Source organism: Hemicordylus capensis, chromosome 7 (genome assembly GCF_027244095.1).
Source record: "Hemicordylus capensis ecotype Gifberg chromosome 7, rHemCap1.1.pri, whole genome shotgun sequence".
Classification (NCBI taxonomy): Eukaryota; Metazoa; Chordata; class Lepidosauria; order Squamata; family Cordylidae; genus Hemicordylus; species Hemicordylus capensis.
In genome coordinates this window covers 18,909,951-18,928,573 of record NC_069663.1, presented here as the reverse complement: position 1 = coordinate 18,928,573, position 18,623 = coordinate 18,909,951, and the positions used below count along the sequence as shown (strand labels likewise).

The following is an 18,623-nucleotide window of genomic DNA, read 5'->3' as shown; positions in this document are numbered from 1 at the left end:
GAGGGATACTTGGACCCATCCTCAAAGCCCTGCCCTAGACTAGAATGTAAGTAAACAGAATCAAGGAACTAGCTCTTTATATAGAGAGTGTTAGTCAAATGTGTATCCTGCCCTTGCTCCAAGAAGTTCAGGGTGGCTTAGATGGGGTTCTCAATTTACTCTCTGCCGCAAGTTAGGCTGAGAGCCAGTGACCGTAACCCAGTGAGCTTTGTGACTGAGTAAATGTTTCAGGCTGGGATTCCCCTGTGGAATGGATCACATGGACCCTTTTGCTGAACAGGGTGGAGGATGGCCACCCAGTAAGCATATACGTCCGATTCAGGCCCCATTTGCACATTATGTTGATACGAAGTTGGATCACTGATCTATCTAGCTCCGTACCGTCTATTCTGGGAGCCACGCTCTGTGGTGGGGCTTCAGGCAAGCACTTTTCTCAGCCCTCCCTGGAGACCGAACCTGGGACCTTCTGCATGCAAAGCAGATACTCTGTACAGTATACACACATAGCGTTATGCTCTACTGAGTGCACACACAGCAGTACACTTCCGATCTGTACCCGTGTATGAGAGGGTCTGCACTTAGCTTCACTTTTAAAATGAACTCGGGTACAATGAGACAAAATTGATTCATGAGTGTGGAGCAACCTGAATGCCTGTAGAGCACAATGTCCGAATAAGGAGACATCAGAGGCCACTTTGGCTTGGTACCTTAGAAGCTACTCCCTTAATCACATTGTGCAGTAAGTAAGAAGTAGTCAGCGTCCAGTTTTCAATTGGGCAGAAGTCCATCGGTCTGACGTGCCTTCCATGCTGGAACTCATTACACTTAATACAGGAAAGTACTGAGTTTGTAGAATGCCCCTCTTTTAAGATGTGCATGCTGACACATCGTGTTTTCTGTCCAAGGCCTGTTTCCTTTTAATTCCTCCGTTCTGGTCACTGCCTTTACTGAAACCTTAGCAGCTTTTTCTTGTTACATGTTGGAGCTGGAGGCCATCCAGTTTAGGTTTTTGCCCTGCCCTTCCCTTCCTGCCACTACCTCGAACGTAGGATGCTGCCTTGTACAGACATATTTGGTCTAGCTAGGTCAGTATTGTGTACACTGACTGGCAGCGGCTGTCCAAGGTAGGAGGAGGCAGGAGGCTTTTGCCAGCCCAACTGGAATATTTCTATGTTGTTGTCATGGTGAGTGTTAAACTTGTGTAATTAAGATTTGCTACTTGCCTACACATGTGCAGATAAATACCTAGAATGACAGGTCTTGTGCATTTTAAGCACTTCCAGTTAAAGCTGTTCTGCCTCTAGTTTTAAAGCAATTTGGGATAGGGAACCAGATGTCAACAACTGAGAGGTGTGTGGAGTAGGGGTGGAGTTCTTTTGATTTCCCAGCTGGGGTGTGAGGAGGAGGGTCCATGGCAGAGCCAAGGAATGCATGTAGACAGTCCCCTGCTGTTACTCCCCTGCCTGATGTTCTTCTGCTCTACAAATTGGTCCAACACCGAAGCTAGGATCTGAGAGACAGAATGTCCCCAAACGCTCTCCATGTGATGATCAGTAATGTAGTCCATCGTTACCCCCACCTTCCTGGGTAAGGACTGTCCTCTTCTCTGCTAATCTACGAGATACAAGGTACACCCAAGGGCAGTTACATCAAATTTATTAGTATCCATACTGGGTTTTGCTACAGCCTTTTGGTTTGTAAAGCAAATACATGTAACCAAGGATCTGTATTTATCCGAAAGCGAGGAATTCAGCACAGTGGTACAAAGTGAACCTGTAACAGAGGAGCACTCCTAACCAGAATGAAAGGCCCCATTTCTGCTCCCGGAAGATCCTACTCAACTGCAGGGGAAGCACCCGGACAGAATACTGCCCTAGAGTCTCTGCCATCAAGACCCCCCAGCAGGAAGTGGGGGAGCAGGAAATGCCACTTCCTTTGAGGCTCTGAGGGAATAGCCCTTGTAGCTACAAGCGAGGGGAGGGCAGGTCCAAGATGCTGACTGCTGGCGACAACAGGAAGCAAAAGCCCGCCTAAGCGGCCACCCGGTTATTTCCCCGTGACAGCCGGCTTCTCCTGGCGGCTGATGGGAATGGTGCGCTCCGTTCCAGGGAGGGCCGGGGTAGTGGGTGCAGTGATGGAGAGCACACCATCTGGAGACAGGGCCGAGGTGATCGCTGCTGGATCGACCCCCTTGGGGATCATGTAGCGGCGATGGAACTCCCGAGAGATGTAGCCATGTTCGTCCTGGAGGAAGAGTGGAAGGAAAACAGGTGAGTAACTGGTCAGCCAGAGCCTATTGCTAAGCAGAGAGGATCCCCAAGTAAACAAGGCATGCAAGGAGGACGGATGGGTTTATTTAGGACCATGGATGCAGCAGGGGGCGGGAGAGACACATTCCAGACAGTTCTCGATCACTGTAATGCTATCTGGGGCAGGGGGTCACCCTTGACTGTTTGCAGAAGCTTCCATGACTCATCGCCATCTGACGGGTGGGTTGCGAGGAACATGTTGCAGTCAAACATCTTGTCTGTCCTGGCTCATTAGACTTTCAGCACATTTTTGACCTAAAAGGCAGTTAGACTTGGTGTGCTGAGGACTGCTTACTCCTTTGCTCTATAGCAGCAGTTCCCAACCGGTGATGCTCCAGGGGTTTCTGAACTACAACTCCCATCATCCTCCCAGCCTCAACCTATTATGGCTGGGGGTGATGGGAGTTGTAGTTCAGCAACATCTGGAGCATCACAGGCTGGGAACCCCTGCTCTAGAGCAGAGCTGTACAACTTCAGCCCCGCCGTCATCGACTCCCATCCTGCTGCTGTTGGACTACAACTTCCATCATCCCCAGCCACAGTGGCCAACAGTCAAGGATGATGGGAGTTGTAGTCTATCAACAGCTGGATGGCCAAGGTTGTGCAGCCCAGCTTTAGAGCAGGGGTTCTCAATCATGGGTCCCCAGAAAGACTACAGTTCCCACTATCCGCAGTCACAATGGCCAAGCCAAGCAACACTGGGAGGACCCAAGGCGGAGAACTCCTGCTCTAGAAGAAGAGCAGCATTGCAAAAATAATAATAATAATTTAAAAAAAATCTTGAGAACCAAAATTCAAGACTAAGTATCTCTCAGAAACCTTAAGTTGATTTTGGTGACTGGAGTTGGACCAGTGTAAGAGTGGTTATCCAATGCCCTTTTGCAATCCGATCCTTCCTTGCTTGCTACAAGTTCTCGAATTTCACTTAAATCTAACTGGACTTGCTGCTTTTGCTGATCGTACACACCAAGATCTCAGGAGAGATCAGACTACAGATCCTGCAGGAAGCTACATACCGGGCGTTCTTCGTGCTTGGCATGGACCTCAATGTGATCACCCACCACCTTCACGCTCAACTCATCGGGAGAAAAATGCTTCACATCCAGCAACACAGAGAACTTGTCTTTGTCCATCTTCACCTGGCAGGAAGTGGGGGTGGGGGGAGAAGAGAGAGTTTTATGGCACTTCTGCAGTCTGGCCCAACTTGCCCATGTATTCTTTCTTGTACTCCCGATGGATTGATTCAGACCCAGCTGCATGCTTGCAGTTCAGGCTAGGTGCAGAGGATACCATCCATGACCATGACTGTGTGGATCCCGCAACTGCACCACACAAGAACAAAATTTCAGTGTTCCTTGGCTCTTTCTAACTCGGGTTCTTAACATCCCCAGATGTCACAATGCAGACCCCATCACCCCCAGCCATAATGGAAAGTTTCAGCACCCCTAAGCCAGCTCCTTAAGGCTTCTGCAAAAGACCTTGAACTGTGTGGGTAATGCCTGGATGGGTGGAGCACCTACTCTGTACGCAGACGGCCCCGGATGAAATCCTGGCATCTCATAAGAATCCAAGAGCACTGGGCAAGGCATCTGCCCAAGTTTTTAGTGCATGGCTGCTGGTCTAAGTAGACATTGGGCTAGATGACCCCAACCGCCCAGAGACGAACGTTTGGGGCGATATACAAATTTGATAAATAAATAAAATAGATGGACTAGTGGCCTGAGCCGGTACGGGGGGGGGGGGGCATGGCTTTGTATTCCGAAGGTCCCAGATTCAGTCCCTGGCAGCATCGCCAGGTAGGACTGGGATTCAGGTCTTCATCTTCAGGTAGGGTCTGAAACCCTGCAGTGCAGCTGCCAGTCAGGGTAAGAGAGTACTGAACTACATGGACCAGTGGTCTAACTCAGTACAAAGCAGCTGTCCTACGTTTCAGTCTCGGAAACTAACTAGGATTGTACCTCCATTCTATCCTATGGATTCAAAGCAGCGGGCAGCATTTTCTGAAAAGTTAATATCCTTGTTCCCAGGGGGTTCACAATCCAAACATATGAGGCCGGATCTCAAGTGTGGGGTTTCTGCACTTTGCCCTTGTCCTCTACTGGCAGAATGAGGACTGCCTAAGCAAAAATTCCCAGATGCATGCATGTTTTGACTATTTGCATGATTTGCAATAGTCCAATATACAATTTTCTAGGGAGCAAGTCTCAACTGAAATAAGGGAGACTTGTGCAGCAGGGAAATGCCTAACAAGCACAAGGCTGCCAGTTCGAATCCCCACTGCTACTGTATCAGGCAGCAGCAATATAGGAAGATTCTGAAAGGCATCATCTCAGACTGTGTTGGAACAGGCAATGGTAAACCCCTCCTGTATTCTACCAAAGAAAACCACAGGGCTCTGTGGGTGCCAGGAGTTGGAATCGACTTGATGACACACTTTACCTTTACTTCTGAGTAAACATGCACAGGATTTGTTGCATATCACCCAATTCTGTTCCTATTTAATTTTGATTCTTAATTTTTAAAATAAGAAAAGCTTGCCAAATCTGGCAAGCATGTTCATTGCCCTGTGGTAAACATAACATCCCCACCCGCCTTACAGTAAGTTAGGAAGTTTAGAAAATCCAGTGCCATGGTGGTTGCCACCTTTCCACGCAGTTACAGGGGTTACCACAGCGCAGGCATTCGAGAGGCTACTCACACACAGCTCCTGGGGTTTCCATTGCCCCTTGGAAAACCAGTGAGAGCTCATGCTCTCCTTTCTTGCTGGAGGAAGGGTATGCCGCTTTCTCTACCTATCGCCACCATGACCAGTTCTGCTCTATATTTAGAGTCACTGTGCTTAAAAGACAGGAGCAAGAGCCCTGCCAAGGAGCATGATGAGGCACACTGGGAAAAGCAGTAAAAATGAAAGAGAAGATAAGGTGTCAAGCCCCAATTAGTCAATGGGAATCGGGTGGCAGTGGTGGGACCGGACCAGGCAACACGGGGCGCCACATCAGGAAGGGTTCTGGCAAGTGCATCAGCCAGTAAGCGAAACAGAGCCCCCACCCCAACTTATTTGCTTTCCTTAATGGTAGATCGGAAACAAGGCAGATGCACGAAAAGACCCTGCAAGGCAGTCCAGGCCTTCGGTAGTGACCCTGTGGGCTTGAGAGACAGAGCCGTGCCAGGCCCTTCCCCACAGGGCAAGGCAGCCAGCCCAGCTGGCATTGTCTCCCTGCAGGCCCAGCTGGGGCAGGCTGAAGAATGTTACCATAATAGGCAGCACAGCCTCCCACTGCCTGCACCGGCTGCCTGCTGGCACCCTCTCCGGCTGCCATCGCCCACCTTTTTCACCCACTGCCACTTTCCAGCTTTTTCCACCAGTCTGACACACACACAGACCGGTGACACAACCGCCCCCACCCCCAGGCCTTGCTGGCATTCAGGGCTAGACAAATGGAGCACCAACGCTCTTGATTAGCTCTCCCCAATAGTCTCAGACGGATGGAAGGGGGCATCCTACAGTTTCTCCGTCGCACTCTGCACACGCTCAGAGACAGTCGCGCATGCCGATTTAGACAGGCGCGCGCACACCCTAGAGTGAAGGCAAGCTCCCCGGCTGCACCGGGAAAGGCACACATTACCGCCCCGCCCCCGCGTCACCGATCGCGCAAAAGCCCCTACCTCGGAGAGCCCCGTGTCCGGCATGGGGGGCATGGCCGGCATGGGAGGCATCTGCGGCATCTGCAAGCTTGGCGCTCGCATGTAGCAAGGGCTGAGCGTGGCTGAAAACAAATCGCTCTCCAGCAGCCCCTCACCGAACCTCTGGTCGAAGAGCCGGGTCGGGAAAAGCGAAGGGAAGCCGAAGGGTCGGCGCATCCAGGGGTGGTGGATCGCGATGTCCATGGTGGTGGTGGTGCAGCAGCAGCAGCAGCAGCAGCAGCCGATGAGCAAAGCAGCCGATCTCTCCCGGAGGACCACAAGAGACGCAGGCGGCGCTTCTGTCCCGCAGCGGCCGCTTTATATTGGGCGCGGACCCGCCCCCCTCGAAGTCGCTAGAAGCGCTGGGAGGCTTCGGGGCGCCGCCACCAGCCAAAGGGGCGGGGCGCCCAAGAGTTGGGGGCGTGGCTCCAGCCTGCCCTGCTTCTCCGGCGGTGAAAACACACGTGAGCGCCACCAACCGGCTCCGGGCGGGGGGAGGCAGAGAGAAGCCGGGGGCTGCTTCGTGTGGGGTGTCAATCCGCGCCGAGGGTGGCTCCAAGCGCTGCCAGGATTCTATTCTAGAACGTGCCCAAATAGGACCCGGAGCAGCAGCTTCTTCCCGTGCGCTTTTTCCCTTTTTCTCCCCCCTCCCCAACCTGGCTTTGGGTTGTTTCCCAGCCCCCCAGGAGCTGGACCCGCTCTGAGCCCGTGCTGGCCCCACGTTCCCAAGGCAGACCCTAACGCGTGAGAAGTGAGACGTCTAGATCAGGCTATGGATTAGGAAAATCACAACATGATTTTGGTGTTGCTAGTGCGTTTTCATTAGATCTCCAGTATGCCCCCCACTTTTCAGATGTTCATTCATACGAGAAACCCAGAGGGGAATCTTTCGAAAAGTAAGTGTAGACAATACTGAGCGAGATGGACCTATGGTCTGACTCAGTATATGGCAGCTCCTATGTTCTTCTGTAAGGATGCTATTGCAAGGTTGAAGGGCCAGTTGCTCTGGCCCTGCTAAATATAAAGAGAACCACTACTTTGAAACGTGCCCCTTTGGCCAGTTAGCAGGAGTGCTAACTGGGGAAATCTCTTCTCTCTCAGGTTCACAATAGCAATGTGAGGATAATACTGGCAGGGTTACTCAGCTAATGTGCACGGACATTCAGCATACATAACTACTAAGTAGAATTACGATTCTCAGTGATGCATCCCAAACCTAACCCCACAATCTACTTAGCATCTGTAAATGGGAGGACTTGTTCCATTTGCTAAGCAGGGTCCGCCCTGGTTGCATATGAATGGGAGACTACATGTGTGAGCACTGGAAGGTATTCCTCTTAGGGCATGAGGCTGCTCGGGCAAGAGCATCTGAAGGTCCCAAGTTTCCTCCCTGGCAGCAGCTCCGAAATAGGGCTGAGAGATACTCCTGCCTGCAACCCTGGAGATGGTTGCAGGCAGGAGTATCTCTCAGCCCTACTCACAGACTGGCAGCAGCTCCGAAATAGGGCTGAGAGATACTCCTGCCTGCTGCCAGTCTGTGTAGACCAGGCCTGCTCAGCTTAGGTTCCCCAGCTGGTTTTGGACTACAATTCCCATAATCCCCAGCCACAGTGGCCAATCGCCAGGGATTATGGGAGTTGTAGGTCAACATCTGCAGGGGGGCCAAAGTTGAGCAGCCCTGGGCTAGATGCACCAGTGGTCTGACTCGGCAGCTTCTTATGTTCCTAAATGCTTGCTTGCCATTTCCCAGCTCCAGCCAGGACTCTGAGCTCACCGAACCAGTCACACTGGAGCAGAGCACTTGACAGAAGCATCCACACCTCCAGCGTGATCAGTTGCTTCAGCAGGCTCTCCCAGCCTATTTACAGGAGGAGGTAGCATCATGGAGCAGGAGAATCCGGAATGTCTCCTGGGAATCTGTTAGTCTCTTAAGAGGGTGGGGAGAGATCCAGAGGCATGGGTGGTCCAGCCCATAAACATAAGTGCCTGCTTGGCTCAGTGATGCAGTAAGAGCCTCTGCATGCTGAAGCGCCAGTTCACACATGTAAGTGCATAACTGGATTGTAGGACACTTTACTCACCGCTGAGTGTGTGAACTCACTCGGTTGTACAGCATTATATTTGAGGCAATGTGGGAGTCCTGTCTCAGATCAGTCAAAACACACACACACACACCCAGCCCAAAGATTCGTGACATTGCATGCTGAAGTGCTTTTTTTATAGTTCACATCAACTAATTTGTTTTTACTGAGGACTAGTGTAGTACAAGATATCAAGCAGGGGGCGGGGATCAAGTGCAGGGTCAGGTTTCAAATCCCATGTCAGACACAGCAGGCAGAGGTCCAACCAGTGGCATAGGGAGCTTGGCAGGGGCTGACACACGAGCACAAAAATGAGCACTCGCTCCCTTAACCTTCTTTAGAAGGGAGGCGATGTAGGTGGGTTTGCCGCCATGTCACCGGGGGAGACCAGGACCGATCCCAGCGGGTCTCACACACCTGCAAAAGTCTCCCTTAGCCCGGTTTTGCATGCACATGTGAATAGCCTGAGACTATTTTTCTGCTGAGAAGAGAAGACAGCTGATTGGGTAACCATCCATCTCAACTTTCAGGGGAATTTGGGGCTCTGTTGTTAAGAGCTGCCTGCATTCTGAAAAGGAGCAGAACATGCATCGTGAAGTGGACCACTGGAAGAAGCAGCAGCTCCTTACTGATCGTGTCTTGCTGCCTTGGACATCCCTGCCCTTTTCCCCTTTCTGCCCCATATAGGTCCTCAAACTAGGAAACCAGTGCAATGCCTATTTTTTAAACTTCTTTTAGATTCCTCCTTAAATCCCATTTGTTCAGGAAGCTTTTAGCAAAACGCCTCATTCCCCATTCCCTACTAAGCACAAGTACATGTGATTGAAGCACTTTTTAACTTTTGATTGTTTATTATTTGTTTTAAACTGTTTTTAGTATTTGTTGTGAACCGCCCTGAGACCTTGGGTTAGGGCGGTATAAAAACATGCGAAATAAATAAATAAAAATAAATAAATATTTTCCTCCTGCTTATTCCTGCAATTTGGTGGTCAATACACTTGCTGGTTTAAGACCAGAATTAAGCCTATTGATTTTGGCTCAAGCTCCACAAAGCTGGGGAATTGGAATTGAATGTTGTGCAGTGTCACAGACACTGCTCGCTTTCCACTTGCCCTCCACTGATTTTCTTGCTCTTAGACACCACAGATGTCAAAGAACGGGCATTCACTGGGAGAACATTCCAGAGCCTGGGGCCAACAACAGAGAAGGCCCTGTCCCGTGTGCACGGCAATTTAGCTTCTCTCAATGTCAGCACACAGAGCAAAGACACCCCTCCCCATGACCTTGTTGGGCAGGCAGAAACCCTTGGGAGCAGATGGTATTTCAGGGCCCAAACAGTTTTCTGTCTGCATGGGAGTTTGTGTGCATGTATGGTTGTTTCTGTCCATGTGAGAGTGTTCGTGTGTTCATTTCCAGATGTATTCCATACATCCCCAAAACTGTCACAGCTTCACCCCTGATGATGCTCTAATTACGCACCTGGCTTCCCTCACCTGAACATTTCAAGCTTGCCTCCCCTGCTTCCCTGAAAGTTCACTTTCCATAACTAATGGAATACGCATTGAACTTGCTCCGGTGTTGAAAGAATGACTCTGGCTGCCAATACATTTCCGGGCAAAATACAAGGTGCTGGTTATTACCTATAAATCCCTAAACAGTTTAGGCCCTGGGTATTTAAGAGAACGTTGTCTTCACCATGAGCCCCAATGCCAGTTAAGATGGTTTGCCTGCAGCTGCCACCAACTCATCTGGCGGCTACCCAGGAACCGGCCTTCTCCGTTGCTGCCCCTGGACTTTGGAATGTGCTCCCTGACTTTGGAAGAGCCTCCCCAGCTCTGGCAACTTTTAAAAAGGCACTGAAGACACATTTATTCACCCAGGCTTTTAATTAGATTTATAGTTTTAATATCTTTAATACTAAGTTTGGAATGTTTTTAATGTTTTTAATGATTTTAATTGCAAACCACCCAGAGATGCAAGTTTTGGGTGGTATAGAAATATTTTAAATAAATAATTTTATTTTGAGGTCATTATTTTTATTTATGTTTAGTATATATTTTCATTTTGTGGGCTCACTTCTTTTGATTGTAAGTTCTATCTTGCTTTTGCAACATGAAATGTTGCTTCTTTTTAAAAAAAAAGAATAGAGTGTTTGGACATTGTAAGCACCAATTACATGTGCTTTGCAGATTATAACTACCAATTAGTACATTTCTTATTGCTTAATTCTCCTGTCTTATTGTGGTGTAGTGAATTTCCACTCCTCCGTTCTGACGTGGCATGATCTTCATTGTAAAGCCGGGGGGCAGTGGCAGCCCCCATCAACCAGTGCTCCCTCTGACAGAGATTCCCAGATGTTGACTACAACTCCCATAATCCCTATTAGCGGGACCACTGCCATCAACCCAAAGTGTCCCGCCCCGCCACCGTCCCCGACTCATTGTTTATTGGGCCTGTGTGAAGCTTCGGCCAGAGTGCTCTGCACAGCCCCCCTGGCACCATGTGGAGATGACCATTCTCACTGTGCAGTGCTGCGCTTTGTCCAGTACCCCTTTTGTGTCCCTGAACCACCTTGGAAAGCAGGCACAGAGTGCTGGGAAGTGCGGCCCTTCCCCAGTGCTTTCCCCTTACCGCTCCTGGGAGAGGCCTTTGCTTTGTCTCTCTTACAGGGCCCTCCCAGCATTGAGAAAAGCCCAGTAGGGTGCAGAGGTCAGCACAGAGGGTCGTGGCTCTCACACTGAAGGGTTTTTGCCAAGGGAGTCCCCACTTGAAAAATAGTGAGGATCACTGGGGTAGAGAGTGTCAGACTTCAGCCAGAAAGACCATGGTTCAAATCCCCCCTCAGCCATAAACCACACTGGGTAACCTTGGGCCAGAAACTCTTAGGAACAGAGGAAGCTGCCATATACCGAGTCAGACCATTGGTCCATCTAGCTCAGTATTGTCTACACAGACTGGCAGCGGATTCTCCAAGGTTATAGGCAGGAATCTCTCTCAGCATCTTGGAGATGCTGCCAGGGAGGGAACTGTGGAACCTTCCGCATGAAAGCAGGCCGATGCTCTTCCCAGAGCGGCCCCCTGCTCGAAGGGAAATATCTTACAGCTGCTCACATGTAGTCTCCTGTTCAAATGCAAACCAGGGTGGACCCTGTTTAGCAAAGGAGACAATTCATGCTTACTACATCACCATTACAAGACCAGCTTCCTCTCCTCCCTTTCTTCACCTATCCTACCTTACAGGATTGTTGTGAAGCCCTCCCTGGCTTCTCCAAGATAGGGCTGAGAGAGATTCCAGCCTGCAACCTTGGAGAAGCCACTTCCAGTCTGTGAAGACAATACTGAGCTAGATGGACCAATGGTCTGACTCAGTATATGGCAGCTTCCTATGTTCCTATGTAAATACAAAGACGGAGAGCCACTCTGAGCTCCCTGGAGGGTAGGAGAAAAATATAATAAAATCAGTGCCATAGTCTGTAGCCCTGTTTGGTCCCACAACAAACCTGCTAGAGATTTGCAGAGTCCCATAAGAGCACAGTGAGAGAGAAAAGCTGCGATCTGAGGCCCTGGAGAGCCGCTGCCTGTCAGAGCAGACAATACTAAGCTAGTTAGCCCAATGCTCTGACCCAGGGGGTAGGGAGCTGGGCGGGGGCCAGGGGACAAGGACCAACTGGCGGCTCCCCTGCCCCCTGGGTGTTCCTTTGTGTATGCAAACCACGTGCATGCCCCAAGCCACACCCTCTGTGCCTGACATCAGAATCAAGGGGGCGGGGCCAGCGCTCCTTTTCCAGGGAAAGGAGCTCCCTTTCAGAGATTCCACCAACCACTGATGGGGGGCGGGAATCAAACTTTGCCCAGCCTCCTTCTTGGCACTGGCCCCGCCCCCTTGGTTTTTATGTCAGATGCAGGGGAGGGACCAATGCCAGGGTGGGGGAGAATATATCCCTCCCCAGCCAGTGTGAAACACTGGCTAGAGAAGAGAGGGGCGTGTCTCGCACTCCCTGGCCAAGGGCAAGGAGGAGCTGGGGGGGGCCCAGACCCTTGGGGCCTGGGGACAATTGCCCCCCCTTGTTGAATGGTTGCTACGCCCCTGGGTCCACCACCCTTATTAGGCAAGGATAATTGAAATAAGAATTGTAAAGCTCTTTAGTACGCTGGAAAGAACAACAGAAATAATTGAATGTATCTGCGATGGAGTGGGGAGTAGTCTGTCAAAAGTTTAGCGCTCTTAAATCAAAAGGACTTCCCTGGGATCTTAAGCATGTTTATTCAGAAATGGCTCACTACACACATTACATGCACGTGCATATAACTGAGCCACATTTTCTTTTTTTAAATGAAAAATTGCTTTGAGAGAGAGAAATGTAAAATGGAGAAACAGTAAGGGGAAAGACATGTCCTTTCTCACACATCTCTCTGCTACAATTGATCCCTCAAGAGATTGCGCGGTGTAGGGGAGAATGGCCTATCCTCCCACAACTTACAAAAGCATATATACAATGAAAAGGCGAGATGGGTAGCATGGCCTAGCACTGGCACAGACTTGATTTGATGGATACACCACCAGTCTTGCTTGAGAACTTGCTTCTTCAACAGCTTCATGAGGCTATCCTGAGTTTTGAATCTCCAAAAACATGGGGATTGGGAGAGTGGGATATTTCATGACACACACACACAATGTACACATTTGCAAGGCAGGACATTTTATGCGTTTAAAGTCTGCCCTTAAAACATACATCGATCCAGGCAACCTAATAATTTAGAAGAAACGTGATGGCTACTAAACAATGACCCTTCTTGCTAAGCGACTGCAAAGTTGGGCACCATTTCCACGAGTCAGACGTAATTGCAGGAATATGTTCTCAGTGGCTTTTTTAATAGGTCCAAGTGTGATGACTGCTTGTTCAGCTGCCTTTAAGGCTGGGAGGGGAAGTTACCAGCCACATGAGGCTGATCTGCTCCAGCCAGCTTCACAGGGATGCTCCAGTCCCATGGAGGAGTTCAGAAGAATTGCACAGCTCAGATGCAGGCTAATCATTTAGGACAAGGGTGTGAACCATTACCAAGCTTCTTCCTAATTACATCATTAGGTTGGGATAATGTTCTCATCACTCTTGCTTTATAGGTGTGTGTGTTGCTGTTTTAGTTAGAGGCAAAACGTCTTCTCCCTCCCCTGAAGGAAAAAGCAGGAACTTTCCTTTACCATCATCCCACATTCCCAACCCTGTATCCCTCTTTTTAACAGGGAGAAATCTCTACTTAATGGAAACCTATTCCATTTTACAAAATCTGCTGACACAAGGAATGGGTCTGGATGGCTTTGAAGTGGATTAGACAAACTGAGAAGGACAGGTATATTAAAAGAGCCATAACAGCTAAATGGAACCTGCTTGTTCAGGAGCAGTATACCTTTGTATAACAGTTGCTGGAGTGGGGCACAACTGAAGGGGAGGGTTACTGAGTTCCTCCTTTAGGATGTTGGATGAAATGTATCATTGGCCTGAGCTAGAAAGGCCCGTTTTATGTTGTGCATTTCTTTCAGTACCTAACCCTCACATCACACACACAAACCATTCCAGAGAAGACAAAAATGTGAGTCTTTCCACTCAAGTTCCATATGTGGGGAGAAAATATTGTATCAAGAATAGGAGCAGACTGAACATGTCAAGTCAGAGTTTTCAAACCTGGGTCTCTCCATGTTGCTGGATTACAACTCCCATCATCCCCAGCCACAAAGGCCTGGTTGTAACTGGGGATGATGAGAGCTGGAGTCCAGCAACAGCTGGGGGCCCCCAGTTTAAGAACCCCTGCATTAAGTGATACCTCCAGAGTCCTAATAATCTGCATCACTGAATACTGAGTCATGGGGCTCAGAGGAGAACCACCTCTAACACATGTGTCACTGTACATGTCAGAAAGGGTTAAGTGATGGAGGGATGTCAGCAGCTAAGATGAGATGGGATGACTCAGTGGTTCCACCCCAGGGATGAAGTTGCTGAAAAAAGTACTGCCTGCAGGTGGTAGGATCAAATGACAGAGGAATGAACAGTTCTCCTGCATGGAGCAGGGAACAGAATCTTTTGGAACAGAAAGAAATCAGTGAGGAGGAGATGGAATTGAGCAACTGCTCAGAGGCCGGACACTTGCAGCCCAATCAAATGGACTGCAGCCTCCAGGGGACATAATGAAGGTCATCTAACTGATTAAGTATCCCTGAATATGATAGTAGGGCAGTTCACATTTGATTAAGCTCCCTGCTTCCTACTTTGTTTTTATCCAACACACAATTGCAAAATGGGAGGGCAGCTGGCTCCAAAAACTGGGTAGGACTGGTCGTCTCCTACCCAGTTTCTGATCATTTGAATGGACCTAGTGTGTAATTTATACATTTGCAGTGGGTTTTAATGTTAATCTCCCAGGACGCTTGGCTATTGACCTAAGTCACTATCCTTCAGAGTAAAGGAACTACATAAGGAGAGACTCCAGCTTGAAATGGCTCAACTAGAATTCATCAGGTGATTGGATTGTATTGGGCTGAAAGGAGGACGGTGGTTTTCTGTCTCATTACACATGTTAAGCCAGGGTTCTCAAACGTGAACATCCAGATCAGTGTTCCCTCAAAGATGTGAGCATGTGTGTGCGCTCACAAGTTTTTTTTATGTCCACTCAATTAATTTCAGATTCTGCTCAGGTTTAATCAGGAAAGTCCCACTCTGAATGTGCACACACTGCCTTGATACTGCCGCCCAGAACAAAACTCATTCCGCACAGAGATGAAAAAAGTTAGAGAGGACACTGCTGTCCAGATGTTGTCAAACGACAGCTCCCATCACACCCAGACACAATGCTTGAAGGACAGTACTGCAGTCCAACAACAGCTGGAGACCTAAGCTTGGGAACCCCTGTGTTAAGTGATTTAGCGCAGCCAGGGAGAGTATCACCATCTCTACCAACTGCCATTGTAAATTATCACTGGACAAATCCTTAGCTTTACAAAAGAAGAGTTACAACAGGCGGTACCTCTTACATTCCATGGCTATTCAGCCATCATTCACTGGTCAAATCTATCAATTTAGGCTTAAACAGAGACAACACTTTCCTCTCCCGTTACATGTTACTAGGCATCACTAGATAGACTCATCACCACCTATTATTTTACTTTACACATTTCTAATCTTCACACATGTTCCTGAACTGCTCTGTTCCTTCAAGGAACCGAGCAGTTAGAAAGTTCTTTCCCCATGTCGTCTGCACAAAACCCTTGTGAGGTAGGACAGGCTGAGAGCAAACTTCACAGCCAAGTGGGACTTTGAACCCAAGCCTCCCTGCTCCAAGTCCAACACTCTTAACCACAACACCATATTGGCTCTGGCTGAATTTCTATGAATCTTATCTCTATACAGATCAGTCACTAAACTTCTTGCATTTCATATCCTGCAGGCCCCGCAGCTGATAATGTACCCATACACACAACTGAGAAAATCATGCATCTGATAAAGGGGGCACCAATTCACAAATGCAAATGCCAAGTGCGTTTGTCTTTAAGGTGCTACAATAATCTTTAGTAATACTTACAACAACCCAGTAAAGTGGGCCAGTATTATGTCCAAGACAGAGAACTGAGAGATGGTGGCTTGCTAAACTCCACCTGGTGAGTGCAGGGCTGAGCTCAGACTTGGACCAGAGACTGACAGCTCATGCTCTTAACAACTCTTGTGTTGCATCTATTTTAAGCACTCTTTTCACACACATTGGTGGTGGTGAACAGGTTGGATTTCCTCCTCCCACCTCTTCTTTAAAAAGACACATTCATAAGAGAAGCACTGATTTCTATCCATATTAGCAATTGTTCCCGGGGGGGCGGGGCGGGGGAAGGTTAATCCAGAATAAATGTGTATTATTGTGCATGTAGCCGTAGATACCAGACCCACCACACTGAAGAGGCTGCAGGAAAGACTGGAAAATCAAGATGGCAGGAAGAGCTCAGGTAACCCTGAGGGGGAGAGCAAAGAGCTCTCACAGTAACTACGTTTAAAAACAACAACAACAAAAACCCCTAGAGGTACTGCAATTTCAAGTCAGGCCAGACAAGATGTCTTTGCCCATCTTGGGCAACATCCCATTCTTTGCCTTTAACACCCAGCTTTTCCGATGAAGTCAGAGAGGGAGACGAGCAGTCTGTGTGGGCATGCATTCACCACATCTGAAAAAATGGCATATTTGTGCCTGCAGCAAGGGAGCAGAGCAGGAGAAGGGAGGAAATGGAGGTAGCAACATTTGACAAATCTATAAGCAGAGAAAGCAGGATTCGAAGTCTGTTGGCCAGGTTGCCACCATCTTTAGCAGCCCCCCCACCCCACCATGTAATTTAAGTAGATGCTATTCTTGTACTTCCATGCAGAGAAAAGCTTCATTCATTCATTTCTGTCTGCCATGTACCATAGTTACCTGAATTCAAGACCAGGTTTTTCAGTATTAGAAATGGAGGGGGGGGGGTGTCATCTTAAATTCAGTCTATAACCCATATTTTTTTTTAAGGGGGTCATCTTAAATTCAAAGTAAACTTCTATTAGGGTAAATACAGTAGTATTTTATAGACAGATGCTCTGTGCCATTCAATGAGTAGCAACCTTCGCTTCAGTAGCTCAGAGCTCAGCCAAAGAGCTCGGGTACCCCCATATGTTACTGTCACTAAGCTTAAGAATGTGTAACTGAAATAATCACATATTCTCCCCCAGTTTATCCCTTCTCCTGCTCTGCCATCTTTCATGTGTTCATTTCAATTGTAAGCACATCAGGGCAAGGAATTATCCTTTTAGTCTCTGTAAAGCAGCACAAACCACTGAGAGACCTAAAAGGCCAAGTTGAAGACAGATCATCCTGGAGAGAATCCATCTATTTGGTCGCTAAGAGTCGACACCGACTTGACGGCACTTAAAGCAGCATGCACATCACTATATAAAGAATGGCTAAGAAGTGCGCGTGTGCATGCACACGGACACACAATTTGCCCCAATACCTTGAACCGCTTTGTCCCACCTGCTCCAATTCACACACAAGCATCCAATTCATTGTACACATCATTGCTGCCATCACTCCCAGTCAGTGTTGTCCTCCAGAGCGTCTGCAGCAACAGCCTGCCTACCTCTCAAATAGTTAGTTAATAGTGACCCTTTAACTTACAGCAAACCAGACATTCCCTCTTACTGAGGCATGTGACAAGCTTGAATCACCCAAGTTCTCATATTAAAAAGTACTGACCAGTTTCTCTCTCTCTCTCTCTCTCTCTCTCACACACACACACACACACACACACACCAGCTTGTCGGTTTTAAAACCAAGATGACCATCTATCTTTTAGTTAAAAAGGAGGTGCTAGGCAAACAATTGGATGCATTATCTTATTATTGATTAGAGAGGTGGTGTGACATAGTGTTTTGTTTTGCTTGTTTGTTTCTTACATTTTATATCCCGCTCTTCCTCCAAGGAGCCCAGAGCAGTGTGCTACATACTTAGGTTTCTCTTCACGACAACCCTGTGAAGTAAGTAAGGCTGAGAGAGAAGTGACTGGCCCAGAGTCACCCAGCAAGTCTCATGGCTGAATGGGGATTTGAACTCGGGTCTCCCTGGTCCTAGTCCAGCACTCTAACCACGCCGGCTCTCAAAAAGGTGAGAATTGGCTTAGGGAAGCAAGCTAGACAGATTTTTAAAGTCATAGTGCAGGGCTATCGACTCCAATGGCCCATTATACTCCTTGTTCCTTTCTCTCCTCCCCACTGCAACTTTTGACCACCCCAACCTACATCCCATTACCTGTCCAAGGTGTAAAAATGCTCTTCCCGTAAAGTGGTCACCCTTTTCACTCCATCCTGCTCCAATGTGCAGTCCCACATAAAGAAAATAAGAGAAGCTTCTCTCATCACTTTATCTCCATGCCAGGACATCTTTATTTACCCTAATATTAGCAGCCCTTAGCCCAAGGTTGGCTCCTCCTGCTTATATTTCTGCAGGTGAGGCTAATGGTAAAAGGCACGGGAAGAGGAGCTCTTCAGTAACATTCTATTGCCCTACCAATGCTAAGCTAAGCAAGATTAAGTTAGCCAGAAATTTGACCAGTGCTTCCAAGAGGTACGTGTTTTTCAAGATTTTTATTAAAGACCACACAGAGAACGTTGACAGCAAATGTAGTGCTGTCTGGGCATGTTGTGCTTTGTTTTGTGTGAACCGAGCGTTCCCAGAAACACACAGGGTGTAGTTTACCACTTCAAAGTCTTAACAAATTGTTTGGCATGAACTTTCATGGGCCAGGGTTCACTTGGTTAGATTCACACAGTGGGGAGATTAAATATCTACAATCTCACACACCATGCAAGAGACACCTGTAAGTCACATTGCTATGCAGAGCACAAGTGTACCAAACCCAATCAAGATCTAAGAGAAGCTTTCCAGAACACTGTTTGAAGAGGAGAGGAGAGCTGGTCTTGTGGCAGCAAGCATGACTTGTCCCCCTAGCTAAGCAGGGTCCACCCTGGTTGCATATGAATGGGAGACT

General features: G+C 48.4%; 1 protein-coding gene across 2 annotated transcripts; it reads right to left on the bottom strand.

Annotated features, from left to right (window-relative positions):
* Nucleotides 1-1,639: 1,639 nt before the first annotated feature.
* HSPB6 (heat shock protein family B (small) member 6) lies at nt 1,640-6,305 on the bottom strand. 2 transcript variants are annotated; one of them, XM_053268755.1, is made up of 3 exons: nt 5,976-6,305; nt 3,326-3,448; nt 1,640-2,244 (listed from the first exon to the last, which is right to left on the bottom strand). In XM_053268755.1, the coding sequence occupies exons 1-3, from the start codon at nt 6,195-6,197 to the stop codon at nt 2,047-2,049; spliced, it is 543 nt and encodes a 180-aa protein (XP_053124730.1). In that variant the 5' UTR covers nt 6,198-6,305; the 3' UTR covers nt 1,640-2,046. The 2 variants fall into 2 exon arrangements, with proteins under 2 accessions (XP_053124730.1, XP_053124731.1); XM_053268756.1 differs by lacking the exon at nt 5,976-6,305 and adding an exon at nt 5,008-5,073.
* Between the last annotated feature and the right edge of the window lie 12,318 nt (nt 6,306-18,623).

What these genes read in the sequence shown, in the direction of transcription:
- HSPB6 (XM_053268755.1), bottom strand. Translation starts at nt 6,197, where the DNA reads ATGGACATCGCGATCCACCACCCCTGGATGCGCCGACCCTTCGGCTTC. An exon ending in CGGACACGGGGCTCTCCGAG is followed by an intron (nt 3,449 to 5,975) that starts GTAGGGGCTTTT and finishes ACTTCCTGCCAG; the next exon opens with GTGAAGATGGACAAAGACAA. An exon ending in CCAAGCACGAAGAACGCCCG is followed by an intron (nt 2,245 to 3,325) that starts GTATGTAGCTTC and finishes CTCTTCCTCCAG; the next exon opens with GACGAACATGGCTACATCTC.